The sequence below is a fragment of the Colossoma macropomum genome, unplaced genomic scaffold (assembly GCF_904425465.1).
Source record: "Colossoma macropomum unplaced genomic scaffold, Colossoma_macropomum, whole genome shotgun sequence".
NCBI classification, from domain to species: Eukaryota; Metazoa; Chordata; class Actinopteri; order Characiformes; family Serrasalmidae; genus Colossoma; species Colossoma macropomum.
This window is the reverse complement of record NW_023494794.1, coordinates 25262697-25283752: the sequence shown is the minus strand read 5'-3', so window position 1 is coordinate 25283752 and position 21056 is coordinate 25262697. Positions and strand designations below refer to the sequence as shown.

The following is a 21056-nucleotide window of genomic DNA, read 5'->3' as shown; positions in this document are numbered from 1 at the left end:
TTGGTAACCACTGCTTTAGGTATTAAATAGTATTTTTTGTTTTGTATTTTATCACACTGGATCTGTTTTAATGAAGCTTCTCAGAGTAGTAATGCTGATCTAGGGTCTGTTCCATTTAGTAAAGTCAAAGCAGATAAGAGAAATCTGATCCTAGATCAGGAGTCCTACTTTGAGAAGCTTCAAGAATACAAGCCCTGATTCATTGGCTTAATAATGAGTTGTCTCATTGAAGTGTAATACATTTTACGTTTATGAAATCAGCCTTTTTTACTACAATTAGATCATAATGAGACCTCAGTCTTCATATGTATTGGCTGGTTGACCAAATCACTTTTCGCATTTGACATGGCATGGGCGTAAACCAGAGCGGCACAGCTGGAATTAATGTTTTACAGGTTGCGTGTTTACGTAATAGTTAGCGTTGACTTTTGATGTGATTTGTATAATGCATTTTTAATAGTAATATCGTTCAAGCAGTATGACCTATTAACATTTCATGCTAATCATTTTGGGTCCAGGCTTTTTGTAATTTCTTTGAACTTGGCCCAACGTATTATCTATTGCAGAGTATGACAGCCTCTTTCTGTTACCAGCTGTACTCAGAGTTTCTTCTTTATTTCTTTCTTTTTCACAGCCGTTCCAGGGCGATAATTACTGTGATGCCATGAACAATAGAGCCTATTGCAACTACGATGGAGGAGACTGCTGCCATTCCACTGTCAAGACTAAGAAGGTATGGTTTACTTCTGTGACATTAACCTACTCATTTTATCTCTTGCGTACAGTGAACATGTACTGACGTTGAATTTAGATGATTCAAATGTATACATCATTTCCACATGCATAAGACACATTACGTCAACACAGTCATTGCCAAAAGTAAGTCAAAGGCAAAATTGTGTTGACATAATATATTTAACTCATGTGGAAATGATGTACACATTTGCACATCAACTAAACTCAACGCTTCAGCGCAGAGTATGATTCACTGAAACCTTTAAAGCAACAACCCAGACGTGTTTAGTTCTCATAAGAGATGCAAACCATTAGCAGTAGCCCAAGTGTCTAATAACAAGACATTATCCAGTTCCCCCTGACTCCTTCCATTCCCTTGCTGGGGCGGCAGACAATTCTGGTCAAATTCAAACAAATGTTGGAAGGAGGCCCTTGTTAGGGCTGAAAAGGGCAGATAAATGAAGTCATAAATGCGGGGCGAAGCCACAGACCCTTGCTTTTCCTCGGTTGCGTCATCTTGGCCGTCCCACCTCATGCCCTCTCCAGAAGACTGCTGTTTGTTGGGCAATTACTGGAGCCCTCCAGGGGGATAGCAGGCTTTTTCATAAGAGACTGATGCATGAGGAAGTCTTTTTGTGAACCCTGCTGTGGCTGATGGCCTTTAAAACCTACAGGAAGAATGGGCCTTCGTCTGGATAAGCTGCCACTTTTAACTACCTCCCACTTCCAGATGGAGGGCTGGGACTTCTCGCTTTAGACAGGGATTTTTCTCAGATTTCAGGAATCTGATCACCAAACTAGGTTCTCATTGTCAGTAAGGGTGATGCTACCATGTATGCCATACTATGCATGTTGAAATAGGTAACTCATTGAAGAGTAACAATTAGTTTAGGGTCACCCTGTTATTGAAGGGTTTGACCACTGACTTCAGTCGGTAGGTCAATAAAAAGAACTGCATTGCTAAACCAAACCCAAGTTTATATTTACACATTAGGCAGATACACCTATCCAGTGCGACTTGCATCATAGCAATGTAGTCTTGCCCAAGGATACCTAATTATAGTGGTGAAATAGGTTGGACAAACTTTATAGAATGAAATGTACAACATAGATTTTGTCACAATACCTGCTTGCTCAATGTTATCTAGTGCCTCTGAACAAACATAGCAGTGCAGAGTGAATAATTTGAGTATACTGACAAAAACTGAGCTACCATTTCTTAGCTTGGATAGGATTTTGTGAGCACTTTGTATGTCCAGCCCTGCAAGAACACATTTTTGGGCGAAGCATGGGTATGTCAAGTAAATTGGTGTTATTCATTACGCTATAACAGTGTGATGTATGTGAGATTCTATCAATATGCCCAGGTGTCTGGTCACCCCCTCTCTTTTTGCTGCCATCATTCCTCCCACCATCATTGCTCTTCCTCAGTGCTAGGGTAGGTGGTCATCCTCAACCATGGCCTCTCATTAAGAGCTCTTTAAAGACCACAGAGGCTTTACAATTGCTGCTGACACACTCTTTGCTCCCTCAGGCCATCCACCAACCCCTCCCACCCTTGACACTCTCTTTCGCCTTCTTCCTTACCTCATGTGAGTTTTGAAATGGTTGGCAGCGGCTAAGCCTGTGAAGACACGGACTGCGATGATTCATTAAACCCAGGCCTATTAAAGGATGCTTTTTGGAGGGGTAGCATTGTCCAGCCTACGTCATCGAGCAGACACAGATCTCAGCGAGAGTCGAGCGCATGCCAGACGAGCTAGCCAGTGTTGACGGAAGGTTAAATTGCTCTGCAACTATTAGCCAGGCTTCTGGTGCCCCCTCCCCCCTTTCTCAACCCTGCGTCATGTAGTTATCATAGGAAGGCCTGGGAGCCATTCTTTAATGAAATGAAAGCATTTCCTTGTTTTTGTGTTAGAAACAGAGCTCTGATATGATTCTGTGGTTTTCTAACCCATAAACAGATAAATATATTTTTAAACTTGCAGTAACATTGTAATTATATAATAATTACATGTAACAATGACATTTAGGTGTGTTTTAATGTCAGGACAAAAAATGGGAAAAATGTATACAGTTTCTTTTCTTTCTACAAAACAAGAAAACAAAACAAGAAAACAACAACTTTTCAGCAAATTAAAGTCATTATGAAACATCTCTTCTTACAAACGAAAATGTGGTGCAGGATGAAAGTTTAGAAACTTCACCTTCAACAGAATTGAATGAAAACTCTTCTATGTTTGGTAAATCATTTCAGATTACGATTTTAGTTTGTTTATGTTTCTCTTTTGTCAGACATTTGCCTCGAAACTTCTCAAAAGTCATAGCCTCCTTTTTAAAAGGGGGGACAATTGAATCCTAACTCCAAGCTTTGTGGAAAAACTCACTTCCTCTGAGTCCAGTGCCAAGCCAGGACTTTCTCCGACATCAAAGGGCTAATGCCCACACTCCTGTAGTAATGCCTCAGACCAAGTTTGTTGTGGAAAACAGACCTTAAGTCTCCAGGATTTTCCTCAGGTTAGAAAAGTAACATGAGCCGATAGTGGGAGGGCTGAGCTGCCACCTCTCTGGAGTCTGCATCTGATCTTCAGAAAAGCTGCCTCCCGGAGCCGCAATGATAAGCGGATCACCTGGCATCCTGGTCCAAAGCCCCGTTCGGCAGCCAGGCATCCAATCCTGGCAGGCCTTGAAGCGAATATTTCAGTCGGGTTTTTGAAAGAAAAAAAATCCTGTCCCTCCTAATAGCCGGGATTTGGGGAAAAGATACAGAAAATTGCTCAGAAAGAACCAATCATAAATCGATTGATGGACTGCCAGAGTGGAATGTCAACAGAGGTTACCCGCACAGATGAAGGAGAAGGGATGAAGGAGGACGGACGGACAGCATATGAGCAGACTGAGGGAGAGACTATAAAGGCCTTCTCTCTGATTGGAGTAATTACTGTCCTTGGCTATTGCCGAATCGATCAAAAAAGGGCTATTATTTTGTTCTCATTGTGTTCTGCATTTGCACAGCTTTATCTCAGCTCTATGAATTTCCCCACTTCATTCATACATTACTCAGTGGAAGCATATGAACATGTTTCCCTTCAGACCAACGAAGGCCATGCATTAGTGCAAAGATAAGGGCCAGTCTGACTTGCTATGATCTATTGACTTTGAATTGCACTTAACCTCTCCTCGCCATTCCTTAAGTGTTTTGCTGAGATAGGCGGGCCAGATACTATATGACTATTTGTTATTCTTTGCCGTTTGCACTCACGGCCACCGCGCCGAAAGAGGCTTTATTTGAAACAGCAGGGAACGCGCCACCTGATCTTGATTCGACTGGAGAACAGATGCTTCATGTGTGCCGCAAAACAAAAAAATTAGCGAAACTGTTGATGACAAACATTGTCTCTTTGACCCTGTACCATCTGATGGCTGTTGGGAAGCGAAATATTTGATCTCAAATGGTTTCCATATGTGTTTGATCATAATCATTTACTTGTGCAGGAAAAAAAGGCAGTGCAGATAGACTACACAGGACATTATGGTATTGAGTAATAATGAAGTGGGAACTCGGTGCTCCAATGCAGTTACTAACTGGCTGAAAAAATGCCTGTTATTTTAGACTGCTTTCCATCAGGAGAGCATTTATAGGAATGTAATCATCTCTAGCGGTATGGAATGCTACTAAAATGGAAGACTCTCACAGGAAAAGTCAGCAACAATGATGTCTTTGTGCCTTTAGCAAGCGTCCAAAGGATCAACAGCTAACTTTAATGACCTTCTCCCCCAATTGCATGTTAGATAACAACTGTTGAATGGCAAAAGTCCCATCAGATTTAGCTGTTTTGTCGAGGAATACAGCTAAAAGTAGCCTTTATAGAGCTTTATATAGCCTTTCTAAAGCTTTTATTTGTCTCTCACTGTCACAGAATAGCTTGACTTTATTGATATTTCTCAAAGCAACATGTCATCACATGTCATCACTGCCAGTTTTTACCTTTTTTTTACATATTTGGAAAACTCATCACTCTTTGCATTGTGTTAAAATTTCACTAAGAATGGATTAATAGAAATGGCTCAAAATTACTTTGCAAAAAACCATATTACATTAACTTTCTGTACAAGTTAAAAACGTTTTTTCTCTCTTCTGTAAAGTCATCATTTTAGAGATTTTGTTCCAACGGTGATGATATGTTGGTATCTAAAGCAATGGATAATATGATGGGGACATTATTGTTGGCTAATCCCTTAGACTAACTTCAGCCATGCTACAGTGGTTAATGTTTAGACTGTGGTGTTAACTTAGCCAGCTAGCAACAACAAAGCAGTTGAATCCAGGAAACTTCCTGTTTAGATTGGGTCTAGTTTTCTGGGCTTGTACTGGATTTTAGATGTATTATTGGGAGTCTTGCCAAAGAACTGGTGTGGTGTTTGTGCCTGGGTGGGAATTAAGCCCTATCATATGTAAGGTGGCGGTGTTACCCACTACACTATACAAACCACTGCCACTATCATGCAATGCTACCAAACTGTGAGGGTGAAGACTAAAATGAGCCTCTTTCAAGACACATAAAGTGTGACCACATCTTTTCAAATTGCTGCTAATACATCATCATTGGACAGCTCAACACACTTGGAGGAGAATGCTAACCCCTTAAAATCTCAGTCTTATTTCATACTAAGGCCTATTATTCAGTAACTACAGGGACTTCAGTACAAACTGGTTGAGCTATTTGTAGGTTATAGAAGAGTGTAATAAAACTTTGGGCCTGCTGGTGAACCTTGGCATTTTAAGGGGCTCACTGCCAATTTGGTTACATCAGCTAACAGATTGTTTGTGCTGAATTTTGTGGGAGAGAATGGACCATCCTACTCACCCAAACAGATAGCAAGCACAGTAATGTTCTCTTGGACTCCCAGCCATGAATGGCAGTGGCATTGCAGGGGATTGAATTCAGTCTCTTGATGATATGGCCACTGCTAATCAAGTTGTGCCACTCAAAAGCCTTATTTGTCCAACTTTGCTACAGTAGTTATGTAGATAGACCATGGATAGGTCAACTGCAACTCAAATGTTTCTGAAGACCTGCATACTGCACGTAATCTTTTCCAAGAATACTCATTTAAGGCCGTACACACGCAAACGTAGCGAGGCACATGCACGCTTGCATGTAGCTCTACTCAGTGCTGGGAATGACTCAGCTGGACCACAGCTTGTGACACGCCACACGAAAAAGAAAGTGCTTCCAACAACCTGTCCGATAAAATCAAAACACCCGCCCCCCCCGCTCCTACTCTCCGGGGTGAACCCCTTCGCGGCTTTTCGCTCTCCTTCAGCGTGATAACCCTGGAGTGAGGGAAGCAAAAACACTTCCCGCTGCCTGCCTGTTTGTTTTCCTTCCTTATCTCTACCCCCCCATCCCCCTCCCTCTTCCATCTTCTGCTGGAGATTTGCGTATTAAGGAGTTCTGGATGACTGGCTGTGTATTATTCCTCTCCGGGACTTTGAAGGTGCGAGGCTGGCTGCACGTAAGGTCACCGCAGGATCCAGCGCTAATGACTGCAAGCTGTTGGCTGGGCATTCGCCAGCCGGCTGAATGGATGGATGGATGGATGGAGGTGGCGGCGGGGGTATGGGGCTGCCCCCCGTCCCATCGGCCCTCAAGTCCCTGCTCCCATTAGAAGGAATTCCTTTCTGGAAGTGGGAGGGCTGGTGCATTTTTGTGTCAACGTTTTTCTTTTCACGTCTTGGTCAAATGGGTGCAAGACAAGAACTTGAGGCACTGGACTGCCACACTAAAGGCTGGAAATATTACTCAAAATGAAAATGATGGGATGTTCAAGAGAATTCAATGGTTATTAATGTGTAATAACAGTAATTTAGGTTATTACTGCATTATAAATGTGTTTTTACCCTTACACATTATTACTACTGTATTTTTCACTTAAGTTAGGCCAGTGTTGCTGTTTTAGCCCTTTGAGTTATTATTCTTATTTGTTGTGGCATACTATGTACTAAGTGTACATAATTACTTATTTATTACAAAGTAATTACCTAGTGAATAACCTTTACATTTCATTCACACAGTATCTACAGTTTTAAGAGAGCGTTTCTGTTGTTTTGAAAGGCAAAAATGTAAAAGATGTCGATTGTATGTGCAACTTTATATTGAAATCATTACAAAATATCTTCTATTAACAAACACAAATTTGATGATGGTTGAAATATGCACATTCAACAGAACAGTCCACTTGGTTCAAGTGAGAAATGATTTATATAAAATTGCAATATGCAAAAACCAAAAAGTGAAAATAATATTCTATCTAGCTATTCATACAGGTGAAAAATTCAAGTCAGGTACAGATACTTAGTTCTCCTCGTAGGACCCCTTCACTGGTCCCCTTTCCACGATGCACTTTACTTGGCTGTTTTCTTAATGTCATTTCTGCTGTAGCTGTATTTACAGTGAAAAGCCAAGGGTACAGGAGACTTCAAAACGTCCAGACTTTGAAGCGTAAAGAAAATGTTAGCACACCAATTTAAAGGGAGGAAAAGGCTAAACAAATACGCGGGCTCGGGTAAATATCAATAAGAGAATGTTTGCGTGGAATTTCACAGCTGCCTTTCTGACAAATTAACACTGACGCAGTGTAAGTCTCCCGTGCGCTATGGATAGATGTGGTTGTTTTGGGGGACTCTACAGTGTCTGAAAGCATGAAACCTCTTCACGAGAGAAGTTAAGGCAAAGTTCAAACTGAACTGTATCAGTTTTCATGTTGGCATCTTGTATGGATAAACAAAGATGACTAAAACAGGTCAGGCTTAGACTGTAGATCAATTGGTCACTGAGTTATGACACTAGAATAGGCCTCAAGCCAAACAAATGCCTAAGACCCTGATTTGAAACAATCCCCTCTAAATGCAGGATGTTCCCTGCTTCACAAAATTATGGAAGAGTCAATACCTGTATAGGGCATCAACGCACACCACTAGCTCCGTCGATAGAATCGATTTTGTCAATTAGCGAACAAGACAACCAAATAAACTGCCTCGGCAGCCACTGCATTTAAAGATGTCTAAAGTACAGGGTTTTTTTTTGCTTGTGGTCCTCAACACCCAAGACCCTGTCAAGGCAATAAATCAGAGGGGGGAAGCATCTCCGGGGGCCAGCCGGTGGAGTTTTGCATTTTCGGCGGTGGCGAGCGTGCCTCTCGTACCTTTTTTATAAGACTTAATTATCAACGTATGTCGGAGTTGCCACGCAATGTTTACAGCTATAAAAACCCCATCGCCAAATGAGCTGTTCAGCTGGCCAAATTCTTTCCTTTAATCCCCCTGCTCTTGCGACGGCAGAGTAGAGCTGGCAAGATGGGGGCGAGGTAAGGGGGGGAAGGCATGGGGCCTCGGCCCAAATTGCCAGGGTTGGAGAGTTTCTGAGAGTTTCACAACAAGGTTTCCCCCACCGCTGAGGCTGCAAGTCCCCAGTGACTCCACTCCCCACAGATTTAATGGTTTGCCTGCTCATTCGTGCCGAGCGCAGGAGTGCTAATGTTGACTACGGCTGCACACTTTGCTGTTATTCTGAATGGGAATGAACCAAGCACTTTCCTCAGTCAGATTCCATGGGAAAACACATCCTTTTTTTTTTTAATATAGTTCTTATGTTAGACAACTTTTAGTGTGCAAATCAATCATTTTGCAATTGCTTTGTGTAATTTTTTCAGAACCTGAAATGTGTAATCTGTAATTTTATACAAATCATTATCTCGCTAGCAGCTTATTGAAACAAGCAGAGGAATTCTGAAGAATTTAAACTTTCGATTCATAGTGCATTTATGTTTATAAGTAGACAAGGGAATACTTCATCATGAGTTGAGTTTGTTTTGTACACATCCTTTATGCCTTTTTGTCACTTTTTTGATCATGAGGCAAAGAGAAAAAGTAAGAAATGCAGACTTGAAACTGTCTATACAGAATGCAAAGGTATATAATTGTGTAATTACATAATAACCACTATGTAATTCATTCAAATGTCTAGCAATGCCATAACAATAATTCTAAGTGACTTTGACCTTACAGTGCGATCATTTCACAATTTTGTTTTATATATTTTCAGAATGTAACTTTGAAAATGTTAAACTATTTGGAAAGAAGTTAGACCATGGTTTATTGAGGGAACAGCCTTGTATATCCAGTGTAGCCCCAGGTTCTGGAACTCTCCGTGTGTCCCCCTGTCTCCAGCCCCCTGACTCCACTCCCCTTTAACTTTAACTGCACACTGACACGTAGATGCGTAAGCCTGCCACTCCTGGGAGGTGTGTGTAGTGGGTTGTGGACGTACACAGCCTGTCAAAGAACTGGTTTGTGTATGCGTGTGGATGTGTGTGTTCGAGAATGGCCTCAGCTCTATGCAGACATTTCCAGGCCCCCCTCCGGGTTCCCCCCCGATCAGGGCCAGATGTGGCAGCTGGCCCGCCACCCTAAGGTCAAGGTCAGAGGAAACCATGTCAAATTTGCCACCCACCATCGCAGGGTGATGAGGAGATAAAGAAGCAGAGTTTGAAGGAGTTCAGCAAGAACTGTGAGAGAAGGGTGAAGCTTCGGTGAGGGAAACCAAATGCAGATAGACAGTAGAGACTGAAATGTTTATCCGAATTTGATGGGACCTGACTGTTCACATTAGAATTTGGTCGGATTTGGACATTTCTCAAATATTTGTCGGTTCTGGGTCAGGAACATACTTCACATTTCTCATACTTTACGTCTGACATTTTACAGATTTTTGACCTGCATTTATCCCCTGCTTTAGAATCCTTCCCCACATTATTCTTCATCCCTTCTTTTGTTAATTTAAACAATTTTTAATCTGGTGCACTGGAGTCTCTTGTGTTCTGGCAGCAAGGTTCACCATCGTCCACAAGGCCAGGATGAGAACTTCTGAGAACTTATGAAAAGTTTATCTAGACTAAATTTGTTTGAAATGTTGTTCAAAGCAATTGATTTATGAATAGATTACGGTGGAATTGCAACTTAATTTTAGATAGCTATTAATTACTATATTCATTTTTTGTCAGTTGTTAGTGATGGGTTAAATTGGGAATTAATGTTTTCAAGCTACAGACAGAATTATACAGGGCTGCAATCAGGTTTGGACAATTTTGTCAGTTTGGACAGAAGTTTGGACAGACTTTTTTTGGTCTACAGGCAAATTTACACAGGATTTTGTTCATCAGCTGTCAAGTTCATACAGAATTTTGTCAGAGTACAGTCAGGTTTGATGCATTTCATTGGGCTGCGGTCAAATTTAGATAGTTTTGCGGGCTACAGCCAGCTTCAAACAGAATTTTGTTGGTCTACTGTTGGGCTCAGACAATTATGTCAGTCTATAGTCAGGTTTAAAGAATTATGTCATGCTGTGGTCAGGTTCAGATAGAATTTTGTTGGTCTACTGTTGGGTTCAGACAATTATGTCAGTCTAAAGTCAGGTTTAAAGAGTTATGTCGTGCTGTGGTCAGGTTCAGATAGAATTTTGGGGATTCAGACAAAATTTGTCAGGTCACAATTAAGTTCAGCTGTTATTTTGTTGTGGTACCATGAGGTTCACCAAAGACTGTCAGGGTGCAGTTGTGTTCAGACAGAATTTTGTTGGGGTATGGTCAGGTTCACAGTACTTGGTTAGCCTACAGTCCAGTTAAAAAAGAATTGGCAGGATTGAAGAGATGGCTTGCACACATGCATATTATCATACCTTCATTACTGGACTAAGGACTGAGCATCAAGTCTATTCATAACTGTCTACGTAGGATCCGAAAATAGAAAAGTGGATCAAGAAGCTGATAAAAGCAGACTACAGAGGAATGAGTAGTTTTGGGTTATGTAAAGAGAGAGAAGGCTCCACTTAGACAGAGGAAATGCCACTCAGACGATTGGCAGCTGGCTTTGATACGTCTGCAGCTCTTTGCTCGTAAAGGTTTCGCAAGTAAGGAGGTTCTGGGAAGTACACGTAAAGGGCGATCCCTCACTGAAACATGTTTCTCCTCTGTTGCGTGGTGATAAACATCACTCCTCCTGGACTAACTTTCCCTTTCCAAAACTCTGTCCATATCACTCCTGCTTTCGAGAACTGATTCAGAACTAGCTTTTATGAGACTGTCCAGAAACATCTGAGTTTGGCTTGGACTCAGATTTCCCAATTACATCTCTTAATAATTCCAGTGAACTTCATTCAGCATTATTTGACTAATGCCTTAGCTTCTATTTATCTTGCTGGATATAGCTGTTCCCTTGCCATGTCTTAGGCAAAGTTGACGTAGACTGAGTTGCCAGTTTATTAGGTCAGAAGTTGCCTTACTCTAGTGCAACACACATAGACATTCGTATCTGTGTTGAGAACGGTCCACTACCCAACTAGTATCTGCTCAGTGGTGGTCCTATTGTGGTCCATTTTCATTGATGGACAGGCTACTGGAAAGGATGGCTGACAATGTATCTGTAACAACAGACAGGCCATAGTCAGTAACATCACCTATATGGTAGATGTGCCAGATAAAATGGCCAGTGAGCATGGGGACGAGGAAAGTGTTACATATATACAAGATTCTAGGTATTTCTAATACATTTGTATGCAGTGATGATGCATAAATGAACACTGTTATGTTGTTAGAACTTGTTTTGCCCGTGGCTTTGGTTGTCTGAGCGTAAATACTCTTGCTCTTCATGATTAAGACAGGCTGTTCGAGCACTTAGGCTGCAGCCACAACTGTGTTATGAATGTGCTAGTGTGAGGGGCACATGTGGTCCTAGTTTTGAGCGACTGGAGATGCAGTTGATGTCAAAAAGCAGCTGAGGCCTTCCCCCTGGGGAGGCGACATCGCAGCAGCTGGTGTCAGTGACGCACTGCCAACGTTAAACTGTGACGTCAAGTGCCACTGGGCGTGGGCAAAACGACATTCAAAGTCTATTTTCAATCCCATCCGAGGGGCTCATCAATTTTTCAAGCAGTTGACACTTCCAGCGCCTTCCCCGTGCCAGGCAGCTGTTGCCGGTGACGGCTGGCCAGCAGCCGCTTTGCAATCCCAGCCCAAACGATCCGGGGCTTCCTTGTGATTGAGCAATCACAGCGGTTTCACCAGTACAGGGCAATGGTGTCGTAACCAGCGATTAGAAATGGTGGAACAGATAATAAAAACTAGAAATGAACTGTTTTCATAGGACTTACAACAAAGGAATAAAATCACTTTCATCTGTTGCAGAGCGAATATCTTATAATGTGGTTGACCAGTTAGTTCTGGGTTCTTAACATAGAATTATAACTACATTCATGATTCTCCTTCTGCAGTGCCACATTATAAGAAGTGGACATTCCAATAGTAAGATATCTAAATACCAAACAACAGTCAGCTATTTTATTTGTCATGTTACCTAATTATGTATATGTGTGAAGGCAACTGGAATAAGTCAATGCTAATGCTGAGTAGGTTACCCTACCACCCAGGCAAAGGCTTTCCAAGTATAGCATAATCTTACACTTTGCTGAATATCTTTCTCACCATTAGTCCTTTTTTGTGGCTTTAAAAAATGTCCTACAGACTGTAATGGAAAACAGAAGCGAGGTTAAAATAAACAAGTAACTTCTGTAGTAACTTCTGTAGCCTAGCTACTGTGGCGTAGTTACATGACTTGTCAAGGTTAATATCGTGGCAACTGTGTGTCTAACTTTGGCTAATATTAACTAGCTCACCAAGTGGTTGCCATCTTTTCCAGATAAAAGTTACAAACTGTTGTTGTCGGGACAAAACATCTCTATTTTTGGGCTTTTTACATCATTTAAAAATGCTAGCTGGCCTTTACATTGTGTGAAGATTTTTGAAAATAAATGGGCCAGTACAAATCTTTTCCATTAACTTTCATTATAAGTTAAAAATGTTTTTCTGTCTCCGGCAAATGTAGCATTTTTGCACATATGGTCATTTGAAAAAGTTTGGGTATCTGGTCAAATTACATGTAAACACAACATCTACAGAGAACACAATGTGTCCTTCTGCACATTTTAATACACAGTTACATTTTTGTGTAGTTAACATCATTAAAACAAACAAAAAAAATGGCCTGTGCAAGTGCAATGGCTCATTTTATTTTTTATGTTTCATTTTTTATTTCAAAATGTTAAAGTCAGCCAATAAATAACAATTTTGCACTAAAATTTGCAGAAAAAATGCCATATTTTTTACCTGTAGAAAAGTATGTTAATATATTTCACTTAGGAAATCTAAATGCAAAAGTTTGAACACACCATGTCAAATTACGAACTAATTTTGTGTTACTGTAGGTATATATTGCTATAAGTAGGTTTATGCTATGTTTTATGCACTATGCTATTGAATTATCAAATGCTAATTTACTTCAAGATGACTGTTGCCACTTGCACAGGGGCTATGCAACCCTGAAGCAGGAAGCAGAATGAACCAAAATGAGACATATTTCATTTCTCCTCCTGTCCAGGTGATCCTGTTTCCGTCATCCTGCGACGTGCATAGCGAGTGTGCCTGCCGGGACCCCAACGCCCCCGAGAACAGAAAAGGGGAGAGCGTGTACTCCCTGGGCTGAGAGCGAGGCTGCAGCGAACCCAGCTACAGACTGGGGTAGAGAGCAAGACATTGTTTCAGATATGCTGCTTCACAAGTGTACCTCTTCTGTCCCAGCCATCGCACTCGTCCAACGTCAACGTCTGCCTGCAGTCCTCTGTCACTTTTTGGAAGGTGTCTCATCTCCACCTCTACAGGAAGGAAAAAAAAATGTATACATAGGACCAACAACGTGGGTACAAGCGTCGACCCATTTGTTGAAGGAATGATCTCTCTCGTCACCCATAGAAAAAAAAGAAGAAACAAGCATGCCTTTCTGTGCCAGCTTTCAATGTTCATTTTATTGAAATGTAAAGTCTTTTTTAAGACCAAAGTAAAGTAAAAAAAAGAAAAAAAAAAACTGCAGCAATTCACAAACACATGCACATGCACCAAAAAAGAGGGAACAAAACAAAGGAAAACATGTGAGGACAGAACAGTTTGTACTAAAAGTGAAAGGAAAAATATGCCAAAAGACAGATGAGGGTTTTAATTTGTTTGAAAGTTTATAAGTTTCTCTGTACAGGCTTGTGGGTTGGTAAGGGGGGCTGGATGTCCCAGTGAGAGTAAAGGGCGTGTGCCCTCTGTCTGCTTATGCTGGGAATGCGTCCCGTGTCCCTGAAAAATGGCAGGATGCAGGAGAATGCAGTTGAGCTGTAGTGGTTGCTTAACATACAAGCAGTTTTGAGAGGTGGTTTCAGAGTTCATTCATTTGATTCTAACATAATCTTATGTGTTCAAAAAAGGTCAAAGAGGGGGGGGATTTAGTTGCTACCTGAACAGCCAAGCCATCAACACCTAAACAGTTAAACATTGGCCTGCTACTTCATTTTCCCAGAAACGTATGGAATATACCCTTAATAATAATGTCCCAATAAGGGTTTTCTGGAGGGAAACCATAGAATAACCACTTTTGGTTCTCTAAGAAACTTTCAGTGGATAGTTCTTAAAAAATTAATTCAAAAGTTCTTTAAGGAGCCAGATGGGATTCTTCTGTGGTATTGATCAAATAAAACAGCTTTGGTTCCCTAAAGAACATTACAGTGGATGTTTCTTGAAGAAACTCCTGAAGCCACTCAATTGAAAGGTTCTTTAGGGAGCCAGAAAGGGGTTCCTCTGTGGTATTGATCCTAAGAAACACCTTGGGCTCCACAATCAACATTTCAATGGATGGTTCTTGAGGAAACAATCAAAGCCACTCCACTGAAAGGTTCTTTAGGGAACCAGAAGGGGTTCTTCTATGACATTGATCAAATAAAACTGCTTTGGTTCCCCAAAGAACATTACAGTGGATGTTTCTTGAAAAAACTCCTGAAGCCACTCAATTGAAAGGTTCTTTAGGGAACCAGAAAGGGGTTCTTCTATGGTATTGCTCCTAAGAAACACCTTGGGTTTCACAAAGAATATTTCAATGGATGGTTCTTGGAGAAACAATGGAAGCCACTCAGTTGAAAGGTTCTTTAGAGAGCCAGAAAGAAGTTATTTTATGGTATTGCTCCAAAGAAACACCTTTGGCTCAACATTTAACCTTTCAATGGATGGTTCTTGAAGAAACAATCAAAGCCACTCTTTAGGGAACCAGAAGCTGTTCTTCTATGGCAAACCACATTTGGTTCCCTAAAGAACCTTTCAGTGAACGCTTCAGTGAAAAAAAAAAAATTAAGCTGCTCAACTGAGAGGTACTTTAGGGGACAAGAAGTGGTAGTTCTATGGCATTGCTCCAGAGAACCACTTCCACAAAGAACCTTTCAATAAATAGTTCTCTCACATGAATTGTTCTTTAGGCTAATGGTTCTCAAGCCAGGCTTTAGAGACCCCAAGACAGTCCACTGGACTGGAAACTTGATTCAAAGTCCTTTAAAAATATAATAACAACCTTTGGTTGACTAAAGTAGTGGTTTTAGAACCAGTCCTCAAGGACACCCAGATGGTCCACATTCTTGCTTATGTGTTGGGATTTGAGATTGAACAAAAATTAAGACTGCTTGGGGGTCCCTGAGGGACAGTTTGAGAACCGCAGCTTTAGTCAACCAAAAGTTGTTCTTTTTGGTCAGGGATCTTTAAATTGAAGACTTGAATCCAGTTTCTGGTCCAGCATTTTCTAATCAGTGGATGATAACTGAACTGGTGATGTAACTGATTGGCTACCTAGCGTCATACCTTCCAGGTATTACAAAATCCAGGACTGGAAACTGTATATGAGGTCCAGATTTGAAGACCACAGTTCTATGGTGTTGGTCCAAAGAACCCCTTTGGCACTTTTTGTCCTGTAAATGTAAATTTTCTTATTCATTCATTGACAATTCTGGTAAGAGAGGGCAGTGGTTCTGATTAAAAACAACACAATGGTTAACTTGCTTACTGTGCTAACAGTGTTAGCATGGCTGCTGTTAATGTTGCTGCTACTCTTGCTGCTACTTTGCCATCTGAATCTGCAGACAGTAAGCCAGTGATTTCAGATGGAGTGCAGTCTGCCTTAACATTTACCTCCTCATGCCATGTCTCAACTTACGCTTACTTACGCTAGCTCATACTACAGCATAGGGTCAGAGTTTTCTGATCGTCCTCAAATTAAGCCAATATAGTGATTCTTCAAGAATACATCGATGACCTCAAGAATGTAGGTTATGACACGAATACTTCTTGAATGTACAGAACAGGTTACCATGCACCCTTCAGCCCCCACTCATCTAAGAGCTTGTACAAGGCCAAAATAGTGTCCAGTTCTCTCTCCTTTGATGGGAAAGTAGTGAAGACTCTTAGTCTACATTCAGACCTAAGTGGTCATTTCAGTCTCTGTGTTGGATCTCTTGAAATGTTCAAAAGGAACTGTAGAGATTCAAATGATAACTTACTTGATGCTAAAGTTATTACACATATATTAGCATGAAGGAGTAGCCATCAAATATTGCTATAATTGCTAAAGTGAAAGAATTACATTTTGCCCAGAGTGTATTACTGTACTTGTGCCAAGTTTATAAACTAGCTCAAGGGAGAGATTAGGTGTAATTGCATTTGGAGTCTTTGCCTGTCATGGAATTGCTTTAGCCATTAACTGTAGTTTAATTTTTCTACTTTACCTCCTTCTTTTACAAATAAAAACTCAAAATTTAGCAGATTTCAGAAAGATAAAGATTTTACCAATAGGTTAGTTTGACTGGCAGTGCATTTTGCTTCCCTTTATTGACTTACTGATATTGGCACTTATATACCTCTAAGTAAGGGCTGCCCAACGTTGCCCATACTTTGGTCTGCAAGGACTTTTGATATGGCCCACCTAAAATTCTTTTATAATTTTATATTTGAAGTAATTTTAAAGAACAAAACATACAGTGTAATCTAACAGTTTGGCTAATGAGTTGCTAACAAGCCTTTGCACTCAACAACCCACACTTCTTAAAGCCCTCAGTTTCTTTATATGCATACAGCAGTTGTTCCCAATCCAGTTGCCAGGGCCCCCAAATGATCCACATTTCTACTCCAATCCAACTCCCAACACACAGGGATGACGGAAAAAAGTGGACTATCTGGAAGGCCTTGAGTGGGTTGGAAACCACGACAACCTTGACCCCTTGAGACAAAAGTTTGGCCACCCCTGCTCTAGACTCATAGTCATACTAGAAATTCTATATACACACATTCTCTAAAATTAGCATTGATGGTTCAACTAGTATAACTCTAGCCTATTTTACTACAGCTGTTGACCCCTGTCCTCTCGCACTACTCACAGGATTTTTAGTTGTACTTGGTAGCAAGACTTTAACAAGTGGCCAAAATTTGACCAGATCCATTGACTTGATGCCATTAGACAGAGCAGGAAGCTATGCTAAATAGCCTAATCTGTCCCTCCAGTTTTAAAGAAATCATTGTCTGGCAATTAAGATCCCTTTACTAAGGGACTGTACTGTTTTTCCCGCAATCGAATCCGAACCACAATATACCACCACCAGTGAAGATTTTCTCAAAATCGGGTGTAGCAAACGTTGAGCAGAGTGAAGTGAATGTCACTGTACATATGTCATATGTCAGAGAGGCTTATCACGAGAGGTTGAATTTATTTTCGACGTGCTTTTCGTCACAAATGTGCATTTTCCTTCCTTTCAATTTCTAAAAAAAAGACAAAAGATCAGAAAAAAACTCTGATTTTATGTACCGGTAATCAGTATTTGTATTAATGACCTCAGTTACTGCACTTTTGAGTAGCCATTAAAGGAAAAAGTCAAAACCTTTAGAAACGCTGCTATTGTAAAACAGTTGAACTTAAAAAAGTTTTAAAAAAAGTCAAAAAAAAGAAAGAAAAAAAAGATACGGTGTTGCTATATGCCTCTATTTGTGGTTTTCGTCTTTCTCTGTAGTCCCACTAGCTTGGCACCTGATGTTACTGCAGAGAGCAGAATAGAGCAGCTGTCGAATGTGACACTTACACTCATCGTAGATTCTGTCGGATTCGTGCGCCTTTAAAAGAACGGACAAGACTTTATCTGCGAAAACTGGCTTTAATATATGTATTGTTCAAACTATAATAAGACTCTTGGAATATTGTATGGTATATGTTGTATATGTATTTTTTTCAATTGTCTTGATTTTCTTTTTTTGTTTTTGCTCTGATGTTTTTGATATCCGCCATCTCGTATTTGGCACAAAGACTATGAAGGATATTTTGCGATGAAGGATCCTTGTCACCAAAAAAAGGAAAAAAAAAGAGAAAAAAAAAACAAGACTTTCAGAAGGTTTAGGAAATATTTCACTCGAGAAAGAAGCCAGTTTAATGTAAAATGGAAACACATACTATACCAAGAGTGGACTTAAAGAATTCTATACAGATTTTGTTTGTTATATAGTCCTGAGAGAAGAAATGTATTATGTTGCTATTATAAAGAAGATATGTTATTGTACTCAAGATACCAATACTCTCAATGGAACATTTTATTGCTTAGAAAGAGAGACTCATCAGCAATCATTACATGTTGCCAACGATCACGCCAACAAAAAAACAACTTGCCAATCCATCGTCTGGACTTCAGATTGACCGCTGGGAGAGCAAACGCCCCATCTTTCCACGCGGATCCTTCTTATTTGGTTTTGTTTTGAGTTGTCTTTTTCTTCATTGCTGTCTACAGATGCACAAACCAAAATGCCTGGAAAATTCTACACTGAAGCGTTTTGTTGCTTTCCGGTCCAATCTTCTGCTTCAACCCCTTACCGAAAAGGGTGCTGTCTCTAAAGCCATATGTGTTCGCTAAATGACGTTTCTGACGGGATGTTTGACACACTCTGCTGTACACACACACATGCACACACACACACACACACACACACACACACACACACACACACACACACCCACACACACACACCACAGGATCTCTTGCTGTACCTCATGCCTGTAATGTTTGCTGCTTCAATATTTTTTGGTATTTTAGTGATTTGCGTCTCTTAGCAATATGTTATGGTGTACATAGTAGAACTATTTATTGAGAGTGTTATACTTTTTTAAGTTATATTTTTAATGTTCATGTAAGTTATTTTTACATTGGTCTTATAAACGTTAACAAAAAAGGACACGGTTGGTCGTAAGGGGGCTCTGATCTTTCACATTTTATCCTTTGTTTTCCAATCTGCCGTCCCAGTGTAAAGAAAAAACAAGCCTTACTGCGAGAAAATGAAATTTGGGAAACTGCTCTGTTCACATCAACCTCAAATTCTGACAGTTTTGTAACTTTCTTTTTCACATCATCATGTGTGCCTATATACCTATACATTTATGTTATAGCATTTTGGTTCTAAAACCTGTTATTTTATTGATTGTCATGCAGTGCAGTAAGTGTAAAGGAACAACAAGCAAAATTTCCAATGAAGGCTTAATGAGATATTAGCAAAATTAGCAAAATATTATAGCCAAAATGAAAAATTCATCTACAGTGGTGCTGCTGTAGTCTAGAGATTTACTGTTTTAAAGACTACAAAAACACCTCCTGCTGATGTATATTGAAGGTGAATCTTTTTGAAAGAGGATGCAGAAGAAAGACCGAAGGCTGAATATCACGTCTGTATTTATTAGCCTCCACAGTGCATCTCTTTATTGCCATGGTGTAATTCCCAGTGGTTGTATGACATATTCATATAGTCCATGCTGGATATTGTAGTGAGAGGACGTTGAATGGATGAAAACACAAAAAGCATACAAAATTGAGTTCAATAGTACTACAGAACTTGACAAATGACACATTATATGCCCGTTTTAGGCCGGAATTCCCTGTTAAGATTTCTGTAAACTGGGCAAATCTTTCAAAAAGTTTTTGAGGCAAACATGCAGGTCATTTACAGAGTTACGTCAAAAAATACTTAGAAGTGAAATGCTACATTTTGAACTTATAGCCCTGAAAACATAATAAGGAAAATCTGAGTTTTAAGAAAGAAGCAAATTAAATTCACATCAAGCTTAGATAAAAAACTGGAATGTAAATATCCCAAAATTCGGAATCAATTCGCATTTTTTAAGCACATCAGAACATTAAGAGGCTCAAATTTCAGCACGATTCACTTTGATTTGATTATTCTTTTGAGTTATTTCTAAACTACGCCGACTGCAGGAACTAGTATGATTTAGCAAGTGTTATTCTGGCCAAAAATGAGCACACACTTTACTGGATATTATAATTGATTCCAAAATTGATGCAGTTGAATCAGCACCTCTAAAAAGGCGTCCAGGTCGACATGAAACTCAATGATCTGACTGTACAGCTCTTGAGAGCGAGCAGCTGTGGACGGGAAAGAGCCAGCGTTCAGTAGCAGCAGGTGTTGAGAGGCCCGAGAGGTGAACAGGTGGATGAATGGATGAATGGATGAACGAGGAGGTGCGCTGGTCCCCTCTGGCCCGCCGAGGTGTTTGTCCAGGTGTGAAAATGTGTACACACCCGGCTCAAGTGCGGCTGTTTGGCAGCCGGCCGGCCTGCATGAGTCACACTTTCTCTCCCAAAGTCCACTTCTTGATGGGAGTCCTCGGGCTTCAAACGTTAGCCCCAGTGATTACCCCCCCGACTCCCACCCCCAAAACTGTATCTAAACTAAACATAAAATAGAGGAATTGTAAGAAAATGTGGAGGTGCATTGCGACTGAAATTCCCTCATGATTATGCATGACTACACAGTTTGCGTAGCAAAACTTGTATCTTGGAAAAGGGAACTTTGGAAAAAGAATAATAAAATGCCCTTAAATTGGACCATCTGACATGAAATGGACACAACGTAAAGGGCAGCTGGTGTTTTTCAATGGGATACGCATTATAAAAACCTCAAAAAGGTACATTATTTCAGTGCAGCAGCTTTGAGGTCCTGTTAGCGTCCTTTTCACTTTTGATAAAATTCTTTGAGGAATAACATCTCGTTGACTTCTTTGTCCTGGGATTTGTAGTATTCCTTTAAAACGCTATAACTGAGGGAAACGTTCTCATCCATGGTTCGACATCAAAACCTGCTCCTCACATTTACTGCACTGAATGGCAACATAAAACGTAGCAACTTCTTGCCTGACAGTTTATCGTAACGTTATCCGATCCCACTTTAGCACTAGCTCCTCAACAAATCTGCAAACCTGAATTCATCTATGGTCATTCCTCTCTTTCATGTAGCATATCCGTCCGCTAACACTGAATCTGTACCCATTATCCATTCGGTGCCTCTGGTGGTTTCCACTCTGGACATGC

At 40.5% G+C, this 21056-nt stretch overlaps 1 protein-coding gene across 2 annotated transcripts in view; it reads left to right on the top strand.

Annotated features, from left to right (window-relative positions):
- Nucleotides 1-13526, top strand: part of pappaa (pregnancy-associated plasma protein A, pappalysin 1a) — a 136378-nt gene extending 122852 nt beyond the window's left edge. For both annotated transcript variants that reach the window (XM_036580669.1, XM_036580668.1), the window contains exons 22-23: nt 635-733; nt 13229-13526. In XM_036580669.1, the coding sequence (XP_036436562.1) occupies nt 635-733; nt 13229-13333 (204 nt within the window). In that variant the 3' untranslated portion in view covers nt 13334-13526. The remainder of the gene's footprint in view (nt 1-634; nt 734-13228) is intronic.
- The last annotated feature ends 7530 nt before the right edge of the window (nt 13527-21056 follow it).